The 22,186-nt window shown below is 37.8% G+C and overlaps 1 protein-coding gene across 1 annotated transcript; it reads right to left on the reverse strand.

The window, feature by feature from the left end:
- Positions 1-5,007: 5,007 nt before the first annotated feature.
- slc6a3 (solute carrier family 6 member 3) lies at positions 5,008-19,058 on the reverse strand. The gene is made up of 16 exons (XM_019365004.2): positions 18,744-19,058; positions 17,967-18,074; positions 17,382-17,592; positions 16,349-16,480; positions 14,672-14,888; positions 13,148-13,286; positions 12,803-12,937; positions 11,389-11,492; positions 10,598-10,722; positions 10,236-10,348; positions 9,903-10,031; positions 9,599-9,698; positions 7,925-8,025; positions 7,069-7,236; positions 6,850-6,921; positions 5,008-6,753 (listed from the first exon to the last, which is right to left on the reverse strand). The coding sequence occupies exons 2-16, from the start codon at positions 18,021-18,023 to the stop codon at positions 6,730-6,732; spliced, it is 1,827 nt and encodes a 608-aa protein (XP_019220549.1). The 5' UTR covers positions 18,024-18,074; positions 18,744-19,058; the 3' UTR covers positions 5,008-6,729.
- Positions 19,059-22,186: the final 3,128 nt, after the last annotated feature.

Consider the following 22,186-nt stretch of genomic DNA (forward strand, 5'->3'; position numbering starts at 1 on the left):
CCTAGATATGTGTACCTTATGTACTTTTGCTCAAAAGTCAAAAGCCCCTGATTCATTTTAATTAATGCATGCAATGTTTCTATTAGAACCAATATTAATAATGATACTACTACTAATAAGAAGAAGAAGACGACGACGACGACCAACAACTACTAATGCACTGTCTGTGGTTGATTTCTGTGAACTTTTAAGCTTTCAGATAATTCAGAGCAAAAGTTCTACACAAGTAAGTATAATAAATATAATAAATATAACTAAATGTAATAAATATAGCCACCGTGTTGTACTTTTTTGGAGCCATTTTGGTGACATTGGAGGTGAGCGTTTGTAAGTGCGTGCATTACCTTAGAAGATGATGCATCAAGTGTAATTCATTTACAAAGAGAATTGACGCCTGGGCCAATAATAGCTTACACTACTATGATTATGATCCGAATACTGAAATTTGAAGTGGAACAAAAAACCACTAAGTTTTGCATCAAATTTTTAAACACTCCATAGTAGACAGGATATGAAGTCAGTTATATTAAAATGGGTTAGGTTCTTTATTTGAGCTCTTCATAATGAGTAAGCTCTGTGCTCTTTTTTTTTTTTTTTTGGCAACCGAACCGTATATAAAAGTAACCTTGCACTGATGGGCTGCATGTAGTGCCCTTTTCCAACCACTAGAGGGCAGTGGACACCAAATAACGGATCATAACCACACACCTGCAAGATAAGACGCCGGAAGAAAGTATTTTTATGCAATAAAAAGTAATTCGTGTACTTATCCATTCACTGAGGGTTGCTTCTGTTGATTCTGTGATGCCATAGTAGTACAATGGTATGGTGCATGAAAACGTGATGCATTTAGCAATACTCTTATAACATACGAAGTTATAGAGTATTGTCTCAAATGTACAATTAACTACAGGCAGTGACCGCTTTGTTTATTTGTTTTCTGTATGCTATGAAATTAAATTGATTCGTTTATTCTTTGAACATAAAAGATCTCCAGTTTGAGACTGGGAGGAGATGCAAACCCAGCCTCAGGTGGTCACAGGCTAGTATACTCCTAATGCTGGTTCCAAGCCTACATAAATGAGAGGGCTGCATCAGGAAATAACAAACATTTGGAAATAAGGGAGCAGCTAAAAGTACCTCTTCTTTTTAATTTGGAAAAAATGATTATGTTCCTAGCATATTTTTTTCAAAAGAAATGTTTATTCAAGACTTTCATTGCACAACGTCTACACAGTTTTCAGTTAAAGTGACTGGAAAGATGCTGACTGTGTATATCCCATTAGACACAATATCAAGAATAAGCCCAAATAATATAAGCACAGTGCACATCAAAACAAGAAAATTCCATTTTCTTCCACCTTTCCTTCTGTATATGTATGTCTTTTTTCAATCTCAACATCAGTGGCAAGACATGAAATTATACATAATTGCTGTTGTTTATCGGATGTGATAATGGCACCTTTTAAACCCTATCCCTGCACAGCCAAAATTGCTTTGCAATTGCCCTTGCTTGACAACATTTGGAAAAAACTTGATGACAAATATCTGTCATTGCCTGATAACACTAGCAAGAAACTGAGGTAGGGTGGCATCATGAAAACATAGAAATTCAGGTATATTAAGGATCTACTTCCATATCAAATAAAATGTAAATGTACAAAAGTGCTTGTTTGTTGTTAAAACCTTAAATAGACTGGCTAAAAAGGATCGGTAGAGACAGCAGTTGATACAAAAACAGTTAAGTGCTGTAACTAAGAAAAATGTGTGCTTTTATTTTGTATACCTGGCACATTAAGGAATCATAATAAAATGATAAATAAGTGAAGGCTTTTATTTTTGAAAAATCTGAACAATTTCTGAGGATAACATTTCATTTTTTTAAGTTAACTGGGAGTTTTAACAGCTGGGATAAGCTCCAGCCCCCCGCCACCCTGACAAGGATAATGGGTGGATGGATGGATGGAGTGGGAGTTTTATGTTTAAAATTTCACAGCATTAAAGCAATTTTAGGTTTTTATATTGAAAAAGTGATACTTATAGGAATTTCTACAACTCTCTTGGGGCATTTAATTTAAAAAACTGAGAGTATTCTGAGCATCAAATTCCTTTTCTAAAATAACCTAGGAGCATTTAGTTTGAAAATTTCACACCATACCTTGCCTGGGGGTTTATTTACAAATCTGACTATGCTGTGGTCAACAGTATAATTTCATGTATGAATTAAAATCTAAATGAAAACTGAATGCAATGATTTGCAAAGCCTGTTCACCACTGTGTAAAACCCCTCTTCTTTTACAACAGTCCATAAAAGTCCAACGACTTAAGAGACCTTGACAGAGGATTAAGAGACTAGCTACTCAACAGTTCTGGGTCTTCTTGGTCTATTTTATTTATTTATTTATGTATTTATTTGGTTCATGATGATATGATATATGATTGACATGATGATCTGTTCCCCACTGTTAGTAACTGTCAGGGTCTGGAACTGTTGTCTATTGTAGTTCAGATTACTGTGGGTGTAATAATCAGTATTTGCAGTATTTGCTAATTGCTACGTTTTACTTATCATAGAGCTTTAACACACTTCTTAAACCAGTCTGTATGACTGTAAGTTTTACCAATGACTTTGAAAAGGGAATGGTAGCTTCATTGTAAAAAGAAAGTACATTCTCTGTCTATGGTTTTATGAGGACATAATTAAAATAAACAAACATTTAGTTCTTCCTTAAATAAGATAAAATCAAAATGAACCACACCATATGAAATATTGATGGCATGCCATTATTTATTTAATAAATATGTAATAGACTCTGATGCGGTTCAGTTAACTTTGCATAAAAATAGGTGGTAGAAATGTTCTTCAAGGAGCTAGTTTTACTTTCTTACTTTGAGTATGTTTCAGAGCCTGTACTTTTTCACTTCACTTGAATCAGCACTTCAACTTTTATTGGAAAATACAGATGTTCTTCACTTAGTTCTAGTTAAGTAAAGAACATCTGTACTTTTGCCACTTCTGTCTACTACTCAGCCACTGATAGCAGTGCAGCATGTCTTAACTACTCTTGAAACTGAGGAAGAATCAGGAAGAATGTACACATCCTCCTTTTATGAGATGGTTAGCATGAGGGTCTGTGCAGACCTCCTTTTGTCCTACAGGTCCATATTGCCTGCATTGCCCTTAAGGCAGTATGGACCTGCCCATACAGATGGTGCACTGGGGCTCTAAAGAACCTAAATAACTGCTCTGCCTGGAGGTGTGGCTGAATCATTTGCCACCTGGGTTCAGTTACTACACCTGTTTCCCATCTTCAAATTACCGCTGTGGATTTGAGGACCAGTTCTTACATCAATTTCGCTGTCATACCTGCTAGTTCTCATTTACCACCTTGTGTTCCCATGGATAGATGGCAATGTCATGAATATATAGTACCTGCTTGTATTTTCAGATTTTATCATTATCATCATCAGTAGTAGTAGTTTTCAGTTTATCCAGCTATAATGTGTAGAAGTTAATTAATACCAGTGATAGTGCTATTGATCACTACCTTCTTATGGACAGCAATGGATGATGATTTAGTTTCTTCATGAGCAAAAGCTGTTAGGTGCAAGTTTGAGGTCTGTGGTGAAATTGCTTAACGAGCAGGACTTCTTTACGTGCCTGACAAAATAACCTTGAAGGCAAACTAGCCAAATTTAAATATTTAAAGATAAATATTCTGATTCCCAGAACTTCCTCATTATGCTCAGTGTCCCATACGTATTTATATATACACTCAGGGTAAGAATAAAGTGTGCCCCTTGTCGATTCTAAGATTTTACATATGAGGAATCATAAAAAGATCATCTGTCCTTTAGCAAGTTCTAAAATTGCATAATAACAATACATAACAACGGCATCATTTATTTAACAAAAACTAAGCGAAAATGCAAAATTATTGCATGAAAAATTAAGCACACCCTTGCTGCTCCCATAGAAATTAAGACGGTAAGTAGGAGCCAGGTGCTTAGTTTTTCACACACTGTTTTTGCATTTTGACTTAGATTTTTTAAATACATAATGACACATTGTAAAATGTCATGTACTCTGGTGATCTATTTCCTCATTTAAATGAATTTAATAATTTTAAAACATGCTAAGCTTTGATAAAACTATGATGCCTTGGAAATGAGGACAGATGCACTGAACACTAATGAAACCTTTATTTTAAAACAACAACATCTGGGAATCTTTAACAAATGCAGAATGTAGAATGTTACATGTGTGCTTCCCATCATTAGTACACATCAGTTAGCAAACAGTAAGTAACTAAGTAAAGTCTAATTAACAATGAAATTGCAGTGAATTAATCATCTTTTCATTCTGAATGACAAGTCAACCGTTACAGTGTCATTTAATAACAAGTAAGTTAAACTTTTGATCTCTTTTGAGAGAGCGTGCTTTTTAACCATCAATCGTACCCAAATGTTTGTCTTTGTGGATAAGGAATATTATGTTTCTGTGGACTGCCTCTGAAACCATTTGTCTAACACACTTGGTACAGTAATGAACACCACAGAGTCTGGGTCACGCTGACCAATCTTGAAAGAGCTCAATTATCGGTGCTTTTCACAACATGTGGGCTGTGTTTATGTTTTTCAGTTTAGTGGTTATCTGTTTAGTCAGAATAAATCACTTGAATACAGACATGCCTGGAGGGTAGATGGCTAAAATGTCTCTTTTGGAATACCGAACACAACATTATGAGGGATCAATAAACCTTCTGGTTTTCGAGCACAAAATTGTTCGAGTGGAACCCTGACATTTGTGCTCCTAATGATCATACCAGATTACATCATTTTTATTTAATATTGAAGTAATAGCTTCACTGATCAGCAGTTACTTAAAAAATATCTAATTTTTATAGGTGCTAACTTCTAGAAAGCGATCACAGTGCCAGAAAGAAAGGAAAAGAAAGTATTATTATTGTTGTCGTTGGTGTTTAAAAGAGAAAACAATGACGTATATTTAAATTGAATTAATTATACTTTATTTGACAGTACAAAACAAAATTATACAGTTGTAAACACCACAAGGCACAGTACAGCAGCACAGGCATACAATTTGGGACATAGTGTTACATGTACCATAAGGAGTGATAACAAGTCATCATTGACCTGTTTGGGAAGGATTACTTGTTTTCTGATTAAACAGAAAGAGTTTGCAAGAGGAAGAAAATGTATGTAATCTTACATGGATATATGTGTGTTTGTGTGTTTGCGGTTAGTTATTTAATATCATACAGTACAATACAAGGCTCTCTACATTACATTTACTTACACAGATATATCAGTTTGTTACATTACACACTATTTATTTGAAGTTCAATAAAAAGCAGCTTTCAAACAGTCTTGAAATACAGATTAAGACTGTGTAAACTATGAAATTAAAGCTTTATGCTTTCTGGAGGAAATGTGACAGTCATTGTCGCCAAATCACAACCTGAAACTTTTGAGGAAGGGGTGGGGACACGATTTGTTACAATGTGTGAAGAGTTAATGATCTTCTAAGATGAGCTGTGTACAGTTTAAAAGAAAGTACGTCCCTTGGCAAAATATTCTCATTAGATGATGAGATATCTGAAATTATTTTAACTCACTGTGCTCTTTGGTCGATTAAATCAGCAGCGTGGCTAATGCTTTTTTTTTTTTGTCTATCGGTACGTTCTTTTAAACTTTAGAACTGGTGTTGAGCTCATGTGACTCCAGGGCAGCTGTAATAAATGACAGTTTCATCTTCAGCGTATTTTGTGATTTTTAACTTAAAGAATAACGTTGTGATGAGAAGTGAAATGTTTTCGGTCCTTTATGTTCGTGAATGAGCTCAGAGTAAAAGCTCATTTTTACTCTGATGTCATTTTAGTTTAATGAAATATTGGAATTGGAATTAAAGGAAAGACCTGGTGAAATATGTTCTACAGGAATCCTAACCTCATAACAGTCTTTTAACAGAAACAGCAAACAGATATATAGCGACGTTAACGTAATATGGACTGGGATTCAGTAAAACTTTGAGCGCTCAGTATTTCAATTGTTTCTAACCGCTGAATATTTGAAGATTTTTCACCCAGAACAATAACAACAATAAAAACATGAAGGTAATGAAAGTAAAGGCCACATGCTGTTTGAACTTTATCAGCTAACTGAAAATGAAACAAACCAACATAAATAAATCGTGATATTGTTGTGTGTAGCACCTCAACATCTTCCACAGTTGTCATGTTGACAAATATCCATGCGCATTAAAACATACTGCATTCATTTTCTTGGAGCTTTCATTGGTCGTTATTGGGAATGGCTAATGCAAAAAATTCCAAGAACATTTCTCACACTGATACTTAGCAAGCTGCATTCAGGGACTTTTGCATTTATGGAAAGGAGCAGGCTGAACACCACATGAACTGTTTGACTGAATCCCATTCACTAGCAGTAATTAAATGGTGGAGATGTCCAATGCACAGCTTCACAGAAAATTAAAGAACACTACGATTTCATTGTGTGTGTGTGTTTTTTTTCTTGGCACTTTTAAACTTCCCACCACCATTATCATTGTTTTTAAATAAACTGCTCTCCTCTTCTTTGTTCCTTGGACATTTACTGTGCATGCATTCACTCAGTGTCCATGCAGTCATCCTCTCTCTCGCACTCTCTCTCTCTCTTTTTCTCTCTTTCCCACTCTCTCTGTAGCCCTCAGACCACCAACCAGTGATGCAACTGTGGGGGGAAAAAAGTGCAATATGTCAAAGAAATAAATCACAGCACTGCGCTCCCGTGCAAATTACCATAAAGTATGATCGAATTAACTCTTACAGTGAACTGCCGGACCTCCCCGTTGTCTACCAGATGATGCTCTGTCTCTGGGGTGATGGCATAAGCCAATCTCTGTTCAAGGGAAAAGAGCAATTCACTCTTGTCAAACACTCCACTTAATTGATAATGAAAGAGCTCCATCATGACAAAGGCAGCTAAAGATGGAAGATTAGTATGGATAAGAATCATCTGAAAAGATTTTGGAGCTTATAGACTTACATCGCAAAACTTTCCAGGTAGTGTGCACAGTTTGTAGATGGCATAGAGAGGCACCATGGTCATTGAGGACATGGCCAGACACCACCCAAGCATGTTAGCCCATGCAGGAAACATGTAGGAGCCATAGTTTGGAGGGTTAAATGTGGCAAAGCTCACCACAACCATGAACTATGGGAAAGAGATTTATGAACACACGAGACCTGAAAAACCACTGAATAAAAGGAGGTAAGATTATTGCAAGACAACACTTGTGGCTGATGTTAAAATGGAAAGCATAGTAAGAAATGAACTCAATCATTCATTCCCATGATGAGTGAATCACATGCCACCCCAAGAAAGATGAGAGACTAGGGAATAATAATATCCATTGAAGTGGTTTCCTTTGTGTAGGTATTTGGAAGAAGATGCTGTAGTAACAGTGTTTTGCTGCTGACATATAGTCGTGTGAGTGTACTGCTAGACATAAGCAGAGAGGATACTGTGAGAAAAAATGATGTGAAGAATCTGATTTATACTCAGTGTGAATGTGAATAAAAAGCTAAGCAGTGAGATAATGATAGGGTTAATGTATGGGGGTTGAATAGCTACTTTATTCATTCAGCAGCTCTGTTGATTTTTGTTTAATGCAAAATTAAACGTGCTTTTTCCCTTTTGCATTTTATTTCTGGTATTGAGGTCATATTTTGTCTGTGGAAAACTAAATTCTCCGTTTATAAGTCAAACTTTGTTTGGTTATCATGATAAAAAAAAACACTCACTGATGAGAGGACAATCAGATCAAACTACAGTCTGAGTTTTATGCATCTTTTGATTTGACATTTTTTAACTTTCACTTGCTGGGGTTAGTATGACTCACCAGGAGGAAGCAGGGACTGACAAACTTCCAGCACAGCCTCCAGTACCTGCCTGGTCGGTGGCCAATCATCTCCTCAATGTCATCACTGAAACGGTCCACTCCTAAAACACAAAGAAATACTCAATATTATCATGACATGGTTAAAGAAAAGCATAGTTACAGTAGTGTATATTAGCTTGGAGCATAAGAAGAACAATCTCTCTGTCTTTCTCTCTGCACAATTCCAAGAGAAATTTTGGTATGAGCATTATCAAAGCAGGGTGTGTGTTCATGCTCCATGTATATACATTTAAATTGAAAGTTAAGTCTAATACAAAAAACCTGTAATACCAGAGGTTATCAGGTATCAGTAAAAACGGCAAAAATACAGCATACCATTAAACTATTTGCATTAACCAACGTCATTCTGCAAAGCTAACCATAATGAGCTGCTGCACCATTTTTCACCTTTGTCATGATTTTGCTTCTCTTATTCCTTGGCTGCATTTTCCCTTTGTGCCTTCCTGTCCTGAAGGCATCTCTCACCGCAGAGGAATAGATCCGGAACGACCGCCAGGTATTCCTCACTGCTAAATGTACTTATGCAGTGGAGTGCAGATCAAAAGACCACAGTGGCCGGGGTCAAGCATTCCTGTCAGCAGTTATGAGTATTGGGGGGGAAAAGAGCCAGAAAAAAGGCCCCCTAAAGCCTTAGGCTTGATTTATCTGACTTGCCAAGGTCAGGACCCACCAAAGTGGGGCAATATGCTGACCTCATTGCCTGGGGCCTGCTTAGTATTTAGTCCTTTATGCACCTCTTCATAGTCATACTTATTAGACATTAGACAAGAAACTCAGTCTCTGACCTTTAATTTGTTTTTCTGTCTGGTGGTGTTTCCGAATAAGGGTCTAGAATTTCCACTCAATTACTGTTATTTTTTTTAATTTGCTTGTTTTTCTTTTAAGCTGTTATTGCTGTAGGTGAAAATCCATGAAAAAAATCAAACACACATAGGCTGACCCCTTCCTTCTGGGGGGGAAAACCCAGATGGCTACCATTACTGCAATTATCTACAGAACCACAAGAGGTCACTAAAGAGCACACTGGGGTCTAATATTTGTCTTCATGAGCACCTACCAAAACTAGAGGTGTCTTTCCATACAGTGCCTCTTACCATGTAAATATAATACATTTCTTTATTGCCTTCCTCTGTCTGATATCATTCACAAATAATTTAATTTGTTATTGACAAAAACTATGTTAAATGGAGTATCATAAGAATCTGGTCACATGGAGAGAGTTTGACTTGCACACAAGAGCCTGCAATCTAGATATCAGGCAGCTGATTCCTGCCCATTCCCAAGATACAATTTTCTTTCTAGAGTTCTTCAACACTGCTGAGTGAGCACAAAGATTCACACTGGCAATGGTTAGAATTCGGCTCCATCTTGCAAGCACCACAGGTACTGTATATGCTTGTGGCTTGGGTAGAGATTTGGTCAGAGAGTGAAGTGGCCAGTCGGAATGGATCGTCTTGCAGCAGTATTCTTACATCTAATAGAAATATGTTGCATTGAGGCACAGATAACCTATGCGAACAGATTTCTCATCAAACCCTTAATAAAGCATCAGCTTTGTTGGCCATGAAAAAAAAATCATCCCCCTGCCTCTGTTCTTCAGTCCATCTTTCTCACCATAGAACCACGCTATGCCGATGGCTTCAATAAGCACTCCAAACAGAATCGATGTTCCTGCTGCAAAGTGGTCCAGCAGAGTAAACACATACATCCCTCCCTGGAGAGGAAGAGGACAGAGGAGAGAAAGAAAATAATGCCTGTAAGTTTTCTATTGTTACCTTGTTTTTAGACTCTCTTACAGATATTATGTCTGTATGTATGCAATCACTAGTGTTTAAGCACAGTGCAATGATAAATTATAACTAGCACACTAACATGATGTGCATGCGATTAAACACAGACTCTCCACTAAGAGACTTACATTTGTAACACAGAAGAGGGATATGAGAAAAGTGGCAACAACAATAAAGAGGGTGAACAGCTCTCTGTGCTTGTGGAGGAATTTGAATTCATCAATTAGCCCCGTGATCACTGATTCCATGCCACCCATCTACAACAAAAAACACAGCAGTTAGAAAGAAAGAAAAAGTCAGTCCTGAGCTGTTAAGTCACTGAAGATGGACGTCGATGCTTGGATGGTTACAGTTCCTAGACTATATATTTGAGAGTAATGAAAAACAGTAATTTGGCACAGAAAAGGTATGTTATTTGGCTGACCAAAGGGATGTAACTGAGTGTCTGTGTGGATACTCACTGCACTGTCAATGCCCAGAGTCAACAGCATGATGAAGAAGATAACTGCCCAAATTGATGACCCGGGTAGTGTTGCAATGGCTTCGGGGTAAATCACAAACACTAATCCAGCACCTAAAAGAGCAGAAAAACCATGAAAAAAGGGTAAAGGTGAACAGCAGCGCAAAACAAAATGTAGTGCTCAAACTATTTCCCCTTGTAGCAAATACAAAATAAAAGTAAAAGAGGAGGTAGAACAAAAATGGATGTTTTTGTTCTAGCCAAAATCAACAACCTACAGCCTTCCTGTCTGTTTTATGACATTTTAAACTCAAAATTAAACAGTTTACAACGCTTTGCATAATCAACAGTAAACAATCATACCGTCTCTTGCAACTTTGTCTAGAGCCACGTTGTGCTTTTGGGACATGTACCCAAGGAAGGAGAAAACCACAAATCCAGAGAAGAAACTTGTTAAAGAGTTAATGGAGCTGGTAATGATGGCGTCCCTGGATCAATAAAAAAAGGCGGAAACACGAGAGTCCATAATAAGAATGTAAAACACTTTGTCAATATGTCATCAGCCAGCACACAGTCAATATCTACATAACTGACCAGACCAGTTGTGAGTCAGGGATGTACTTTAAAAAAAAAAAAATATGTACAGGCTTGACATCTGCAATGAGTCTGGGAAGTGAAACAGCTTAGGAAACCTTTGACTGATCTTATAGATTGCTCTGTCAGATTTTCAGTATCTTGCATCATGTGACAAACTGGTGAGTTCTTCTTTTCATTTAAAAAAAAAACAGAAAACAAAATGAACAAAACAGTAATAACCTTCTTAAGGTTAAATGGTACGTGAAAAGTGAGTTTATGCTTTTATGGAATCCTCGAGGTGTTAGTTATCAGAAGCATTTTTTGTAAAGGGCAAAAAGGGGGAGATAAAAGCCACCTGTGGGACGCAGATGATTTTCAAAGAGTGCAACAGTTTTGATTGGTGTAACATCTAAAGTAGTCTGCTGCGCAGCATGGCGTCAAAGACATAGAGGGTTTCAAGGAGCTTCAAAGGTTATTGTAATTCACCTGCTTATGTTGCATGTGTGCTTGCAGAATCAGCTTCCCCACCTCCGTGTGCCTCCGTGAATTCCCACCTGCCTCTCCCCATGTATCCGTACCTGTAACAGTTGTTGCTGAATTTGTTGTAGCTGGAAAAGGCAATTAGCACACCAAACCCCACTCCCAGCGAGAAACAGATCTGCGTTGCTGCCTCAATCCAGACCTGGGGAGAGAAAGAACAAGCGCACTTGTGTGAAGCGGCAAACAAAAGGCACAGGAGAGGAAAAAAGCCATTATTAGAGATAATTGCAGGAAACTCATTCAACAGCAGCAGATGAAAGACGCTTGTGAATACGGGGGGTAATTTTGCAAATTACTGCTCCATGCATCTATCTAATCTAATTCTCCAATTGCTCCCGTGCATCTCTCAATCTCTGTCCTTCTTGCTTTCGCTATCATAACTGAATCCTTTAGTCACGCATGTGTATTTATTGGGACCCTCAACACCTAGTGTTAAGTTAAATTAGATATTTAAATTGTGATAGGAAGTTTCATGGATAAGAAAAATATTTGAAATGAGTGACACAAGTACTTTTCTCAAATCTTTATTGCCTCCAGGAAAGTTAGCAATTAAAACAATGCTGTGTTTACTTGCACTGAAATAATTCCACATTCAGGCTTTTGGCACAATAAAATGAAAGGCTTAATTTAACAGTAGACATAGAGGATTGCAATAGTAGCATCTGATGCTCATGTTATGTTTCTTGTTTGTTTTTGTTTGGTTTTTTTTCTGTTATCGCTGTTTGAGGTTCTCTTGCTCCATGGACTTGAGCTCAGAATTTTATTTGTCAACATTTTTTTTGTTTGAGCAGGTCTGTTGTCTAATTCACTCTTTGTGGGACCATAATTAAACTAAACTAGACTAAAATAAAATAACTAAGATAAAACAGTCAGACCTTTTATTGAAGGCCACTTCCATCTTTTATATACAGCCTGTATTTTCTACCCTTTTTTTCCTGAGTTCATTGTTGTTTTGCTTTTTGTTTTTTTGATTATTCATCTCAGAAAATCTATAACTATGCCAACAAATCTACAGCTATATATAGCTGTATACTTTCTTGGATTACATTATATCACATTTTGGGTTGATGAGAATATCATTCATATAGATCTTTGATGATGCTTTATCATTTTTAATTTTGTAGCCTCGAGGACTTTAAATTTATCGAGCGTTAGTTGTTGCAGTATGTGTTGGTTTTGACCTATACACTGGCTTTGTATTGGATGTCAAGCAACATGTACAAACTCCTGTTAAGCACATTAGCATGATATGTTAAAAAATTGTCATAGTTGTGCACTCTTCCTTTTTTAGTATTGGAGTCTCTTTACATGCAAGTGTAATATTAGATACAGGAAATACAAGTGAAAATGTAAATAAAGCCATAGTATTTCCCCTCATACTATATCTTCTTCTTGTGGAACACTGTCACTCTCACTTCACTTGTGTCTCCTCTTTCTTCTTTTGGCGCTCACCTTGGCGTCACAGAGTCTTAGGAAGTCCACGGAGAGGTAGGCCTTAATGCCATCAATGGCTCCAGGCAGGGTGACTCCGCGGAGCAGCAGCACAGTCAAGACCACATAGGGCATGGTGGCTGTGATCCACACAACCTGAAAGAGTCACACAAGGTACACCCAGACACACACACACACGCGCGCGATACACACAAGAAAAGATACATGCATGCAAAACAATCATGCATTTAAAGATGATACTGCATTTGACTGCTACGCTGTTAAAGTCACTGTGCACCATGACTCACTTAAATATTTATTTTTTCAAATATAACAGTAATTAATGTCTGCTATCTTATATGTTACCTTGCCAGAAGTCTTGACTCCCTTCCAGAGACTGAAGTAGAGCAGAACAATAACCACAGCTAGACAGGAAGTCAGCTGCCAACGTGGACGACCCAGGTCATCAATGCCGTTACTGTCCTGAATATGGAGTACTGCCCTTCTGAGAAAGGAGAACATTCAAGCAAGAGGCATGGTGACTCCTAAATCACCATTTAGTGTACACTGACTGTCTTGTATGTATGAGCACATTCAAATTTAGACAGACTTCACTTAGCAGAGGGGTGAAGTGACAGGAGGAGCTCAAGAATACTGGCCTAAAAAGCTGTCACCATAATTTCATGTCACACATTGTTGACACCAATCCATCGTCTGCACTGGGCTTAACATTGTACCTAATTTCTGAGTTTTTTTAGTCACCATAGTTACTGCACTCAACCCAAAGGGTTCCCTTTTTTTTCCTGATGAGAGCTTAGCGTCTTAAGAAAAAGAATAAAAAGAACATATGCAAGACTGTTGACTTCTCTCCATACATTTAAAAAGAAAAAAATCACCTATTTTATTATTTCTGTCATGAAAATTTATCAACACCTAATAAATATGTGTTTAAATATGTTCCATAGGAACTACAGGAAGTAAAATCCCATTACTAAAACACACACATCCTACTAAAGTACATACAGTACAATATGTACTGAGTAGGATATTCAGGGTTTACTGATTCTAGATGTAATCATAATAACTGCTGGAATCAAGATTAAAATGACTAACGTTCTGTCAATATCATTATAATATTATTATTCATTTCAGAAACTGAAGTATAAACCAGGCTCCAGATACCCTTCATAAGACTGGCTTTACATCCAATCCCTGTTTCTGAAAGATGATACTTGAGCTTCACCTAAAGGGAGATTTGAGACCCCAGGCTTTCTGACCAGATGCTGCACCAAGTGTTGCTACATCTGTTGCAAGTGCTGAAAATAATGCATTATAATAAATTACATTATCACAAATGGCAGCTAAGATGGGAAAACTGCCTACAGGTGACAACATTCAAAGCCTACTTTATTCTAGATAGTTACCAAGCATGTGTCACCTTAAAGACTAAATTCAGTGGATATTGTTTTTGCCTTGATCCATAAATTTAGAGGCAGCCTAACAGATGAGACTAAATAAGATCAGCCAATTTTCAGCTGATATAGTCAAATTGTCTGCAGGTGGTTTTGCATAAATAGCCCACTGCCATTTTATCTAACGTGGATGAAATACTGCATCTGTCACAGCAGAACAGCCCCTTTCACTTGCTGAAATAAGAGACACCTGGTCAGCTTCATAAAGGAAGGCAGCATTGGCTAAATGCAGCCAAACTGTGCATTTCTGATTCTCTGTGATAATATATCTCAGCTATTTAGGCTGCAAAGGCATTCCATTACCGCACTGCAACCAAACCCATCATACCTCATGCAGTAGACATGTGCAGGACTATCTAAGCAACCTTTTTTACTCCTTACAAATAGTGTGCTAAAGCTGAAGATCAGGCCAACTTACTCAAAATACTCCTGAGCCGGGGTGGCTTTGTAAATGTCACTGACTGAGCCATTGTCAGCCCAGTCAGAGCAGTTTGGACTGTTCCACGTGTTGTTGCAATGGACCCACGGTAGCTCGCCAGTGAATGAGGAGAAGAGGTAGAACATTGCCCATGAGATGATGACATTATAGTAGAAACCAACATAGAGGGAGATGAGGATCACTGTAAAGCCTACGCCTGTTGAGGGAAACATAAATTATGAAGACACTAAAGATACAATACTGAAGAATATTACTACTAATACTAATAATATTGCTGTCTTTCTCGTGACCAGACGTAACATATTGTTAGTGCACACCATAAAGCACAATCTTTGGGTCACTGTGAATATACAGTAGCCAGAGTAGCCAGTGCAGCCAGTGCTACATGCCGGCAGTCTCACAAAAAAAAGAAACAACCTTCAAACGCTGCCTCTTTATGCCTTAATTATCAATCCATCTACCCTTTCTGTAAATCTGAAACAATGTCCACTCTTCTAAGGCTGTATTTAATTGTTAACCTTTGCTAGGAAGCATAACCGCAACTGTGCCTTATTGATTTCTTTGTAATGTGGATGTGATATTTGTCCAAGGAGCCATGTCTCTTATTAGCGCCACATGCGGCCGTGCTATCTCTCAATCTCCCTTCACCAACCCTTTCCAAGTCCTTTTTTCTTCAAATGGATTGATCCTGGGAGGAAACCAGCTTTTTGATCAGAATAATTACTGTCAATACGGGCATGTGTACGTGTATTTGAATAATTACTGTTATCCCCCTGCTGAGAGACAGAGAGAGACTGAAGCGTGTGATTAGAACGTCAACGTACTCTGTGTGGTCCCTGACAGACGGCACATGCTCTGAGGAACACACATACAGGAAAAACATGAAGCAACACGTACACACTGCAGGCCACCTTCAGACCAACAAGGGCACGATGCCACACAAGACAGCCTTATGGCTTCTTACTGTGGAGCAACAGATGGTCTGCTGTTATCAGAGGTAACTTCCTCTAAAAAATCAAAGGGAATTCAGAGAAAGCGACGGATGAATGCACACAAATTAAAGCTTGTTTAAAAAGCGTAAAAAACAGAGCCAAGTAAAGTGTATCATTATATTTTCAACACATGACTTTGCTTAGAAACGTGAATCGGACTTCATGTTTGTTTCTCCATTAGTGTATGTTTGGATGGCATTTCTCCTGAACTGCGCTTTGCTTAACGGTGTGTTGAAAAGTACCCAGAACAAGCGTCAGCCAGTGTTACCTGCCACTGGGTGACACAAAAGGATGCGGACAATCAGAATAAAAGTCTAAAAGCCCAATTTTCATTTGCTTTCCATGTGAGTGCCAGCAGAACCTGATGTTCCGGGGAGGATAAACAATGCCTGTCGCTGCTCAGCTCAGAGACAAGCAGACAAAAGAGACTGGCATGTGGACAGGCAGGCATGTGGGCAGACAAGCAGACAGAAAGACACGTAGAGATTAAAGGGAGAATGTTAGCAGACAGACAGCCATGTAGGCAGATGGACATACAGAAAAATGCAACTCGTCCCATGATACATTTCTTATATTCCTAAGAGGGTGTGCGAATATCCTTGAGTGTTTGCATATGTGAGTAAGTGTCTGTCACATTTGATTTTACCTTCACACATTTTCCTACCTTTAAATATGGGACATATCTTCCAGACTCCTGCTGCCCCCTCTCTGTTATACTGACCCAGAGCCAGCTCCATGTAGAAGAGAGGCATGCCTGCTATCACCATGAAAAACAGGTACGGCACCAGAAATGCACCTACACACACACACACACACACACACACACACACACACACACACACACACACACACACACACACACACACACACACACACACACACACACACACACACACAGACACACACACACAATTTTAAAAATAAATACATTTATTTACTTATGTCTTGCAGACATGTTCACACCTGTAAATGTCAACGCAGATTATGAAAATGTAGTATTTAGTATTTTAAAATTTTTCTTTCCACGTTAAACTGCCACTGTATGATTGACAGGTTCCTTTTACCCTCTTTACTCCAATAATTGACTATTCTCATAAAATGAAAACACAATTTTCAAAAGAGGGGGCTCATATATAAAAGTGTAGTTTGTCTTTGAAGATAAAGTTTATGCCTCTGACAGAACATTTGTCATATTTCCTTACATACATATTAGACTTAGCGACGTGAAAGGCTGTGTGTTAGCCTTGACCATAGCTGCAGTATCATTTACAGCTCTTAAACATAATGAGAGCTCTATGTTAAACAGCCATAATTAGTGACACTGATTGTTAGAGCTAATCTATTCAGAACAGCTGTGGTGGTTTTTCCCCTATTTTGATCTCTGTAAAGGGTTGAAATAAGACGAAAACAGCGGCCATCATACACACAGATCTGAAGCACACACAAATATGTGCATGTAGTACATGCATGCATAAAGTACTCTAGCCTGTAACTAATTCCTCCTTTTCTCCCCCTTCTTCTCTCTCTGTTTCATTAGTTTTCTTATTTGCCTTTGCTTTCAACATAGTCACCATGTTTATGCCCTCCTACCCCTCTCAATGTGGCAGACTAATCCCCCGGACTGGGGCAAAAAAAAAGAAAGAAAGAAAGGAAAAAAAAACACAGCTTCCTCACGTCAGTCTCTTCATCAGTCTCACCTCCTCCATTTTTGTAGCAGAGATAAGGGAACCTCCAGACATTTGCCAGATCCACAGCAAATCCGATCACCGACAGGAGGAAGTCAATTTTCTTTCCCCAGGTCTCCCTCTCTTCCTCCCCACTGGGGTTAGTCTGAGTCGGAGTTGGAGTCACTAAGGTGGTCGATGTGAACTGAACCCCATTTTGTTCCTTTACAAGTATCAGCTCCACCTGAAGGGTCACCAAGTTTAAAATCAACCATGCATAACACAGAATGGAATATTACAAACACCTTAAAACATGTTATTCATGGTGATGTATTAGAAAATGTACTGTAAAATACTATTATTTGTACTATTTTTACCATTTTTGTCATTCTTTAAAAAAAAGCATCATATTTTATAATACTAATCTTTACACTGCACTTACCAGGCATTCATGTTATGCACTACCAGTTAGGGTTTTTTGTTTTTTTTAAATGTCTTTTCCACTATATAGTTTAGTACAATACAAAGACTGACAAAGATAAGAGAGCAAATGCAGTCATTTCATAAACTGAGACCTTTGCACAGTAACAGCACTGCGTGTCTTAGATGTGTACCGACCTCTTTTGGACCCATCGTGTTGGAGGTGGGTTTTTCTGGGGCTACAACTGAGGACATCACGGTGTAAAATGGTAATAGGTGAAATCTCGGTAGGTAAAGCTGACGAGTCTTGAGCACAAAATAAGACAGAAAAAAAGGAAGGTTTTTTTTATATTCCGTTTGTGAAGAATAAGGTTTTTGATGCAAGTATAAAAATCATCAAAAGGATCACTGGGATGAAAATTAAGGATTAAGAACAATATAATGAGACGCTTTTAAACACTGAAACTGTAGCATAAATATATATTTTTTTACAAAATTTAAATGCGGCATAAGAAAGAGAGAGAAAACACAACTGAGAGTGATTTGATTCAGACTGAGGGTAACAAGAAGGGATGGGGGAGCATGTCTACAAGGTCATCACAGCATGCTCATTTTATTTCACAAGTGCTTACAACCATTTTACTTGCAGAATGGCCTAGTATGGATGCACGCTATCTACCAACATGTTGTACTCCAGATTTAATTTTGGTTAAAAATTATTTCACAAAAATACTTTTTATGTGAAATAAAACACAATATTAGGCCCAAAATTGCCATTTTCATTTTTTTCTTTTTGTTTTTTTGTTTTTGTCTAAATCTTTTCAAAAGGATCAAATTATTGTAAATAAAATGCAAAAAATCCAAAATTTTTTTTTTTTTTACTAACAACATAGGATAAAACTTAATGCTATTAATACAGGGAAATACGGAGTTACAAAGCACAAAACATTTTAAACTACAAAATGAAATTCTTACCTTTTAGAAATAATAGCTGAACCCCGATGTCAGTTTGGATTTAATTCCAGTGCTGATGTTCTTTAGTGTGCTGTAAACTGATGCTGATCATATTTACGCAGACCCTCCTTGATAAGTTAGACTCAAAGCAAGAGACAAACAGAAGGCGGGAAAAGCTTTTTAAGATTAAGAGGAAAATATTAGATATAATTAAGAGAGAAAAAAATGAGGAACTGGCAATCTATGAGTTATAGAAAGCCCTCCCACCCTCCTTGGCTCCACTGACAGACACACAGAGCCCCGAGCACCCTGTGGGTTTGTATGGCGATCTGTCTGCGGGACCACTCTTGAAATATGAGAAACAATCAACGACACCCCCCCATCACCGTCACTCTCCTCCCTCCCTCCTCGTTCAAGCTTCATGTCTTCCTCCTCCTCTCTCACCCATCATATATCCATGTAAGTGTGAGGGGGGTAAAAAGCAAATACAATATTGCAACACTTATTCCCAGATGCATGCACCTTCAGCATCGTTATCATCCTCTTGATTCAGATACATTATAGCTGTATAACATAAGCACCTAATCTTTTCTGGCCCAAGGATAAGACAGCAGTGAGAGCTTAAAGCTTAAAGATTTATAAAATAAAGTACAATAAAAACATTTTAAAACATAAATAAATTAAAATATATAATTTTATTAATTACATTGAAAAGCCTTAATTTTGCATCTAACCTACAGCTGTATTGGTAAATGGACTGATTCTTATATAGCACTTTCCTGCTCTCCCAGAGAACTCAAAGCACTTAATACAACATGCCACATTCACCAGTTCACACTTTCTTTTATTCTTTCTATCCACTATTCACACCTTCATACTTCAATGGATGCATAGTTAGTATCTTGCCCAAGGATATTTGGAGACTGAAGGAAACAGGGATCAAACCACCAACCTTCCAATCAGTAGATGACCTGCTCTACCTCCTGAGCTACAGCCACCCTTTATATATGGTAGAGTGGTTGTGGTTAAAGCTGTTCATAGACTTTCCTGGTTTTATGTTCAGGGAACTCACCTTTAACAGCAATACAGTTGGCAGCAATTCATTGCAATCTCAATACCCAAGGGTGATAGAAGAAAGAGGGTGGGAGAAAAATAAGAAAACTATACAGCTCCTTCAACCTCCAAAATAAAACTATTCAGTTCATCTGAAATTAATTTGTAGTGGGTCTGAGGCATTATCACCATTATATGATTTGAATAAGCTGCCATAACAATAACAATTTTAACATATAATTAGTAAAAATGTATTTTAATTTGTCTTAAAAAATGTCTAAAAAACAAAAATAAATACGCAAAAAGGTTGGCTTGGCCGAATCAGCATGGGCACAGAATACCATTATGCAACGAACTGCAATGATTCAGTCTCTCAAAAATAAAATCTCTAACTTGGTTTCACCTGATATTCAAACTAGCTTATAACAATACCTGTGTCGTGGAGTAGCTAGCATTAGCGAAAACCCTCAAAAGAAATAAAACACTGGGAGCAGCAGCAAGAAAAGACAACCGTATATAATAATAATATGCATCAAACCCTATCCCACTTGAAATCAGTGTCAGTAGCACAAAGAACAACACACACACGCAAACAAAATACTAATTGAAATAAATGAAACTTTGGTTTGGGGCTTAATAGTAAGAAGCGGAGTTAGAAGTAAGGTGTTTTGGGAGGTTTTAAGAATTTTGTCTCTTATGTGTAAAACCCAGGGTAAACATCAAAGGTCTTTCTTAGTTGACCCCCCCTCTTCTACCTTTAAAAAGATCTCAGTGACCAAGTGACACACTGTGTCCAAGCAAAAATGTCATTACCTGTAATGTTCAACAGGCAAAACAGAATCAGCACTGACACTTAGACCCCTTCCATTTCAGATTTAACCACAGCAGGACCAGGGCATTGAATAACCCAATCAGCCTGCTCCCCTTGGACAGCCGTATGACTCATGTTTAGAATGGCAACTTGTTGTTTGCAAGCCAATCATGGTGATCAATTGTCCACCAACCCCAGCTCAACTGACACAATACACAACGCACACACCTTTAAAGTGCAATCATCCTTCAAGCCTCGTATCAGAAGTTGTTGGGTCGATGTAAGCCGTGCTGGAATTATGAGGTTTCCGACAGAGCTTGGACAACGATGAGTTGAACATAATCGAGTGTCTTGTTTTCATAAATGCAACAGCTGAGACCCAGAGAAGAAGGGTCCTGAGGAGGAGGAGGGGAGCAAGCAGGAGCAGAAGCTAGGCAAGGGTGAGGAAAGAATGGCAGACGAGGAAATGAAAGGCAATGCAAAAGGAAAAAAAAATGAGAAAAATGTTAAAATGAGAAGACTATACAGTATTACTAGCTGGTAACTACTACAACCTGAAGCTGTCCTTTTCATTCCAATGAGTTTTCTACTTTGAATAAGCAGTTAGATCTAGATGATGATTTGAGAGGGTTAGTAGAAGCACAAGTCCGCTTTTCTCCTTGTGAGCGCCGTCTGCTTGATCATGAAAGGAGGGAAAAAAGCAATACAGGAGAAGGAATGAGGACAAATTCTTAACCCATTGAGTCATGAGCATAAGCACTGATTTTAGACAATAAGAACATTCCTCCCCTCCACAGACTAACCTATTTAACCTCCTGAGCATCACAGTGGGGACTCCCGAAAGTCTAATTCAATAATAAATTATTTTTGAAACAGTTTTTTTACTCACTTGTGTTCTCTAATTGGGAAAATGCCATTAGCACTTTTCAGTTACATACAAAGCCTCTGGTAACTACAAAGTAACAATAATAAGTCTTACATACAGTTATTGAGCAATTGATTTCAACTGACTGAAGAGTCTACAGCCATGGTAATTGCTCAGGCAGTACATACACACTGAGGTTTTGTACTAAATGTTTATGCAAGCATGGTAGCATATTGTTGCTGGATGTTTTACACAATGGCAGAGTTTGAGAATTGCTTAGTATGTAGAGTTCTGTAGTTGAAACGGGGAACTTGATACATTAACACTAGAGGTCACACTATAGAGGCCTCCAAGTAACAACAGTGCATGGAAAATAAATTTAATTCATTGAATTACACACTCCTGGAACTAAAGGAAGTCAAGGGACGACCAGTATTGTTACCATTCATCCCCTGTGAACTTTGAATGTCTGTATGTAACCCATTATGTACATGTATAGTGTGTTACATGTACATAATTTATGACAAAACATTTCACTGTGGTTCAAAGTGGTGGAATTGGGTGAACAGAACAGACTGGTCACCTCTCTATAGACATTAAAGTATGTCTGACAAAAAAGTGAGGTGGAGGGAAATTAAATGGCTGAATATACTTGTGTAAATCATTTCATAAACATGACCTCAACTTACTGTAAGTCACATAATTTGCTAGATATTTAACTTAAATTTTACCATT

Source organism: Oreochromis niloticus, linkage group LG11 (genome assembly GCF_001858045.2).
Source record: "Oreochromis niloticus isolate F11D_XX linkage group LG11, O_niloticus_UMD_NMBU, whole genome shotgun sequence".
Lineage (NCBI taxonomy): Eukaryota > Metazoa > Chordata > Actinopteri > Cichliformes > Cichlidae > Oreochromis > Oreochromis niloticus.

Bases quoted from the DNA above. Each gene is read 5' to 3' on its own strand.
- slc6a3 (XM_019365004.2), bottom strand. From the start codon at position 18,023: ATGTCCTCAGTTGTAGCCCCAGAAAAACCCACCTCCAACACGATGGGT. The intron at 10,349-10,597 runs GTATGATTGTTT...CTGCTCTTTTAG, and splicing joins AGACAAAGTTGCAAGAGACG to GTGCTGGATTAGTGTTTGTG. The intron at 9,699-9,902 runs GTAAGTCTCTTA...CTTCCTCTCCAG, and splicing joins CCCTCTTCTGTGTTACAAAT to GGAGGGATGTATGTGTTTAC.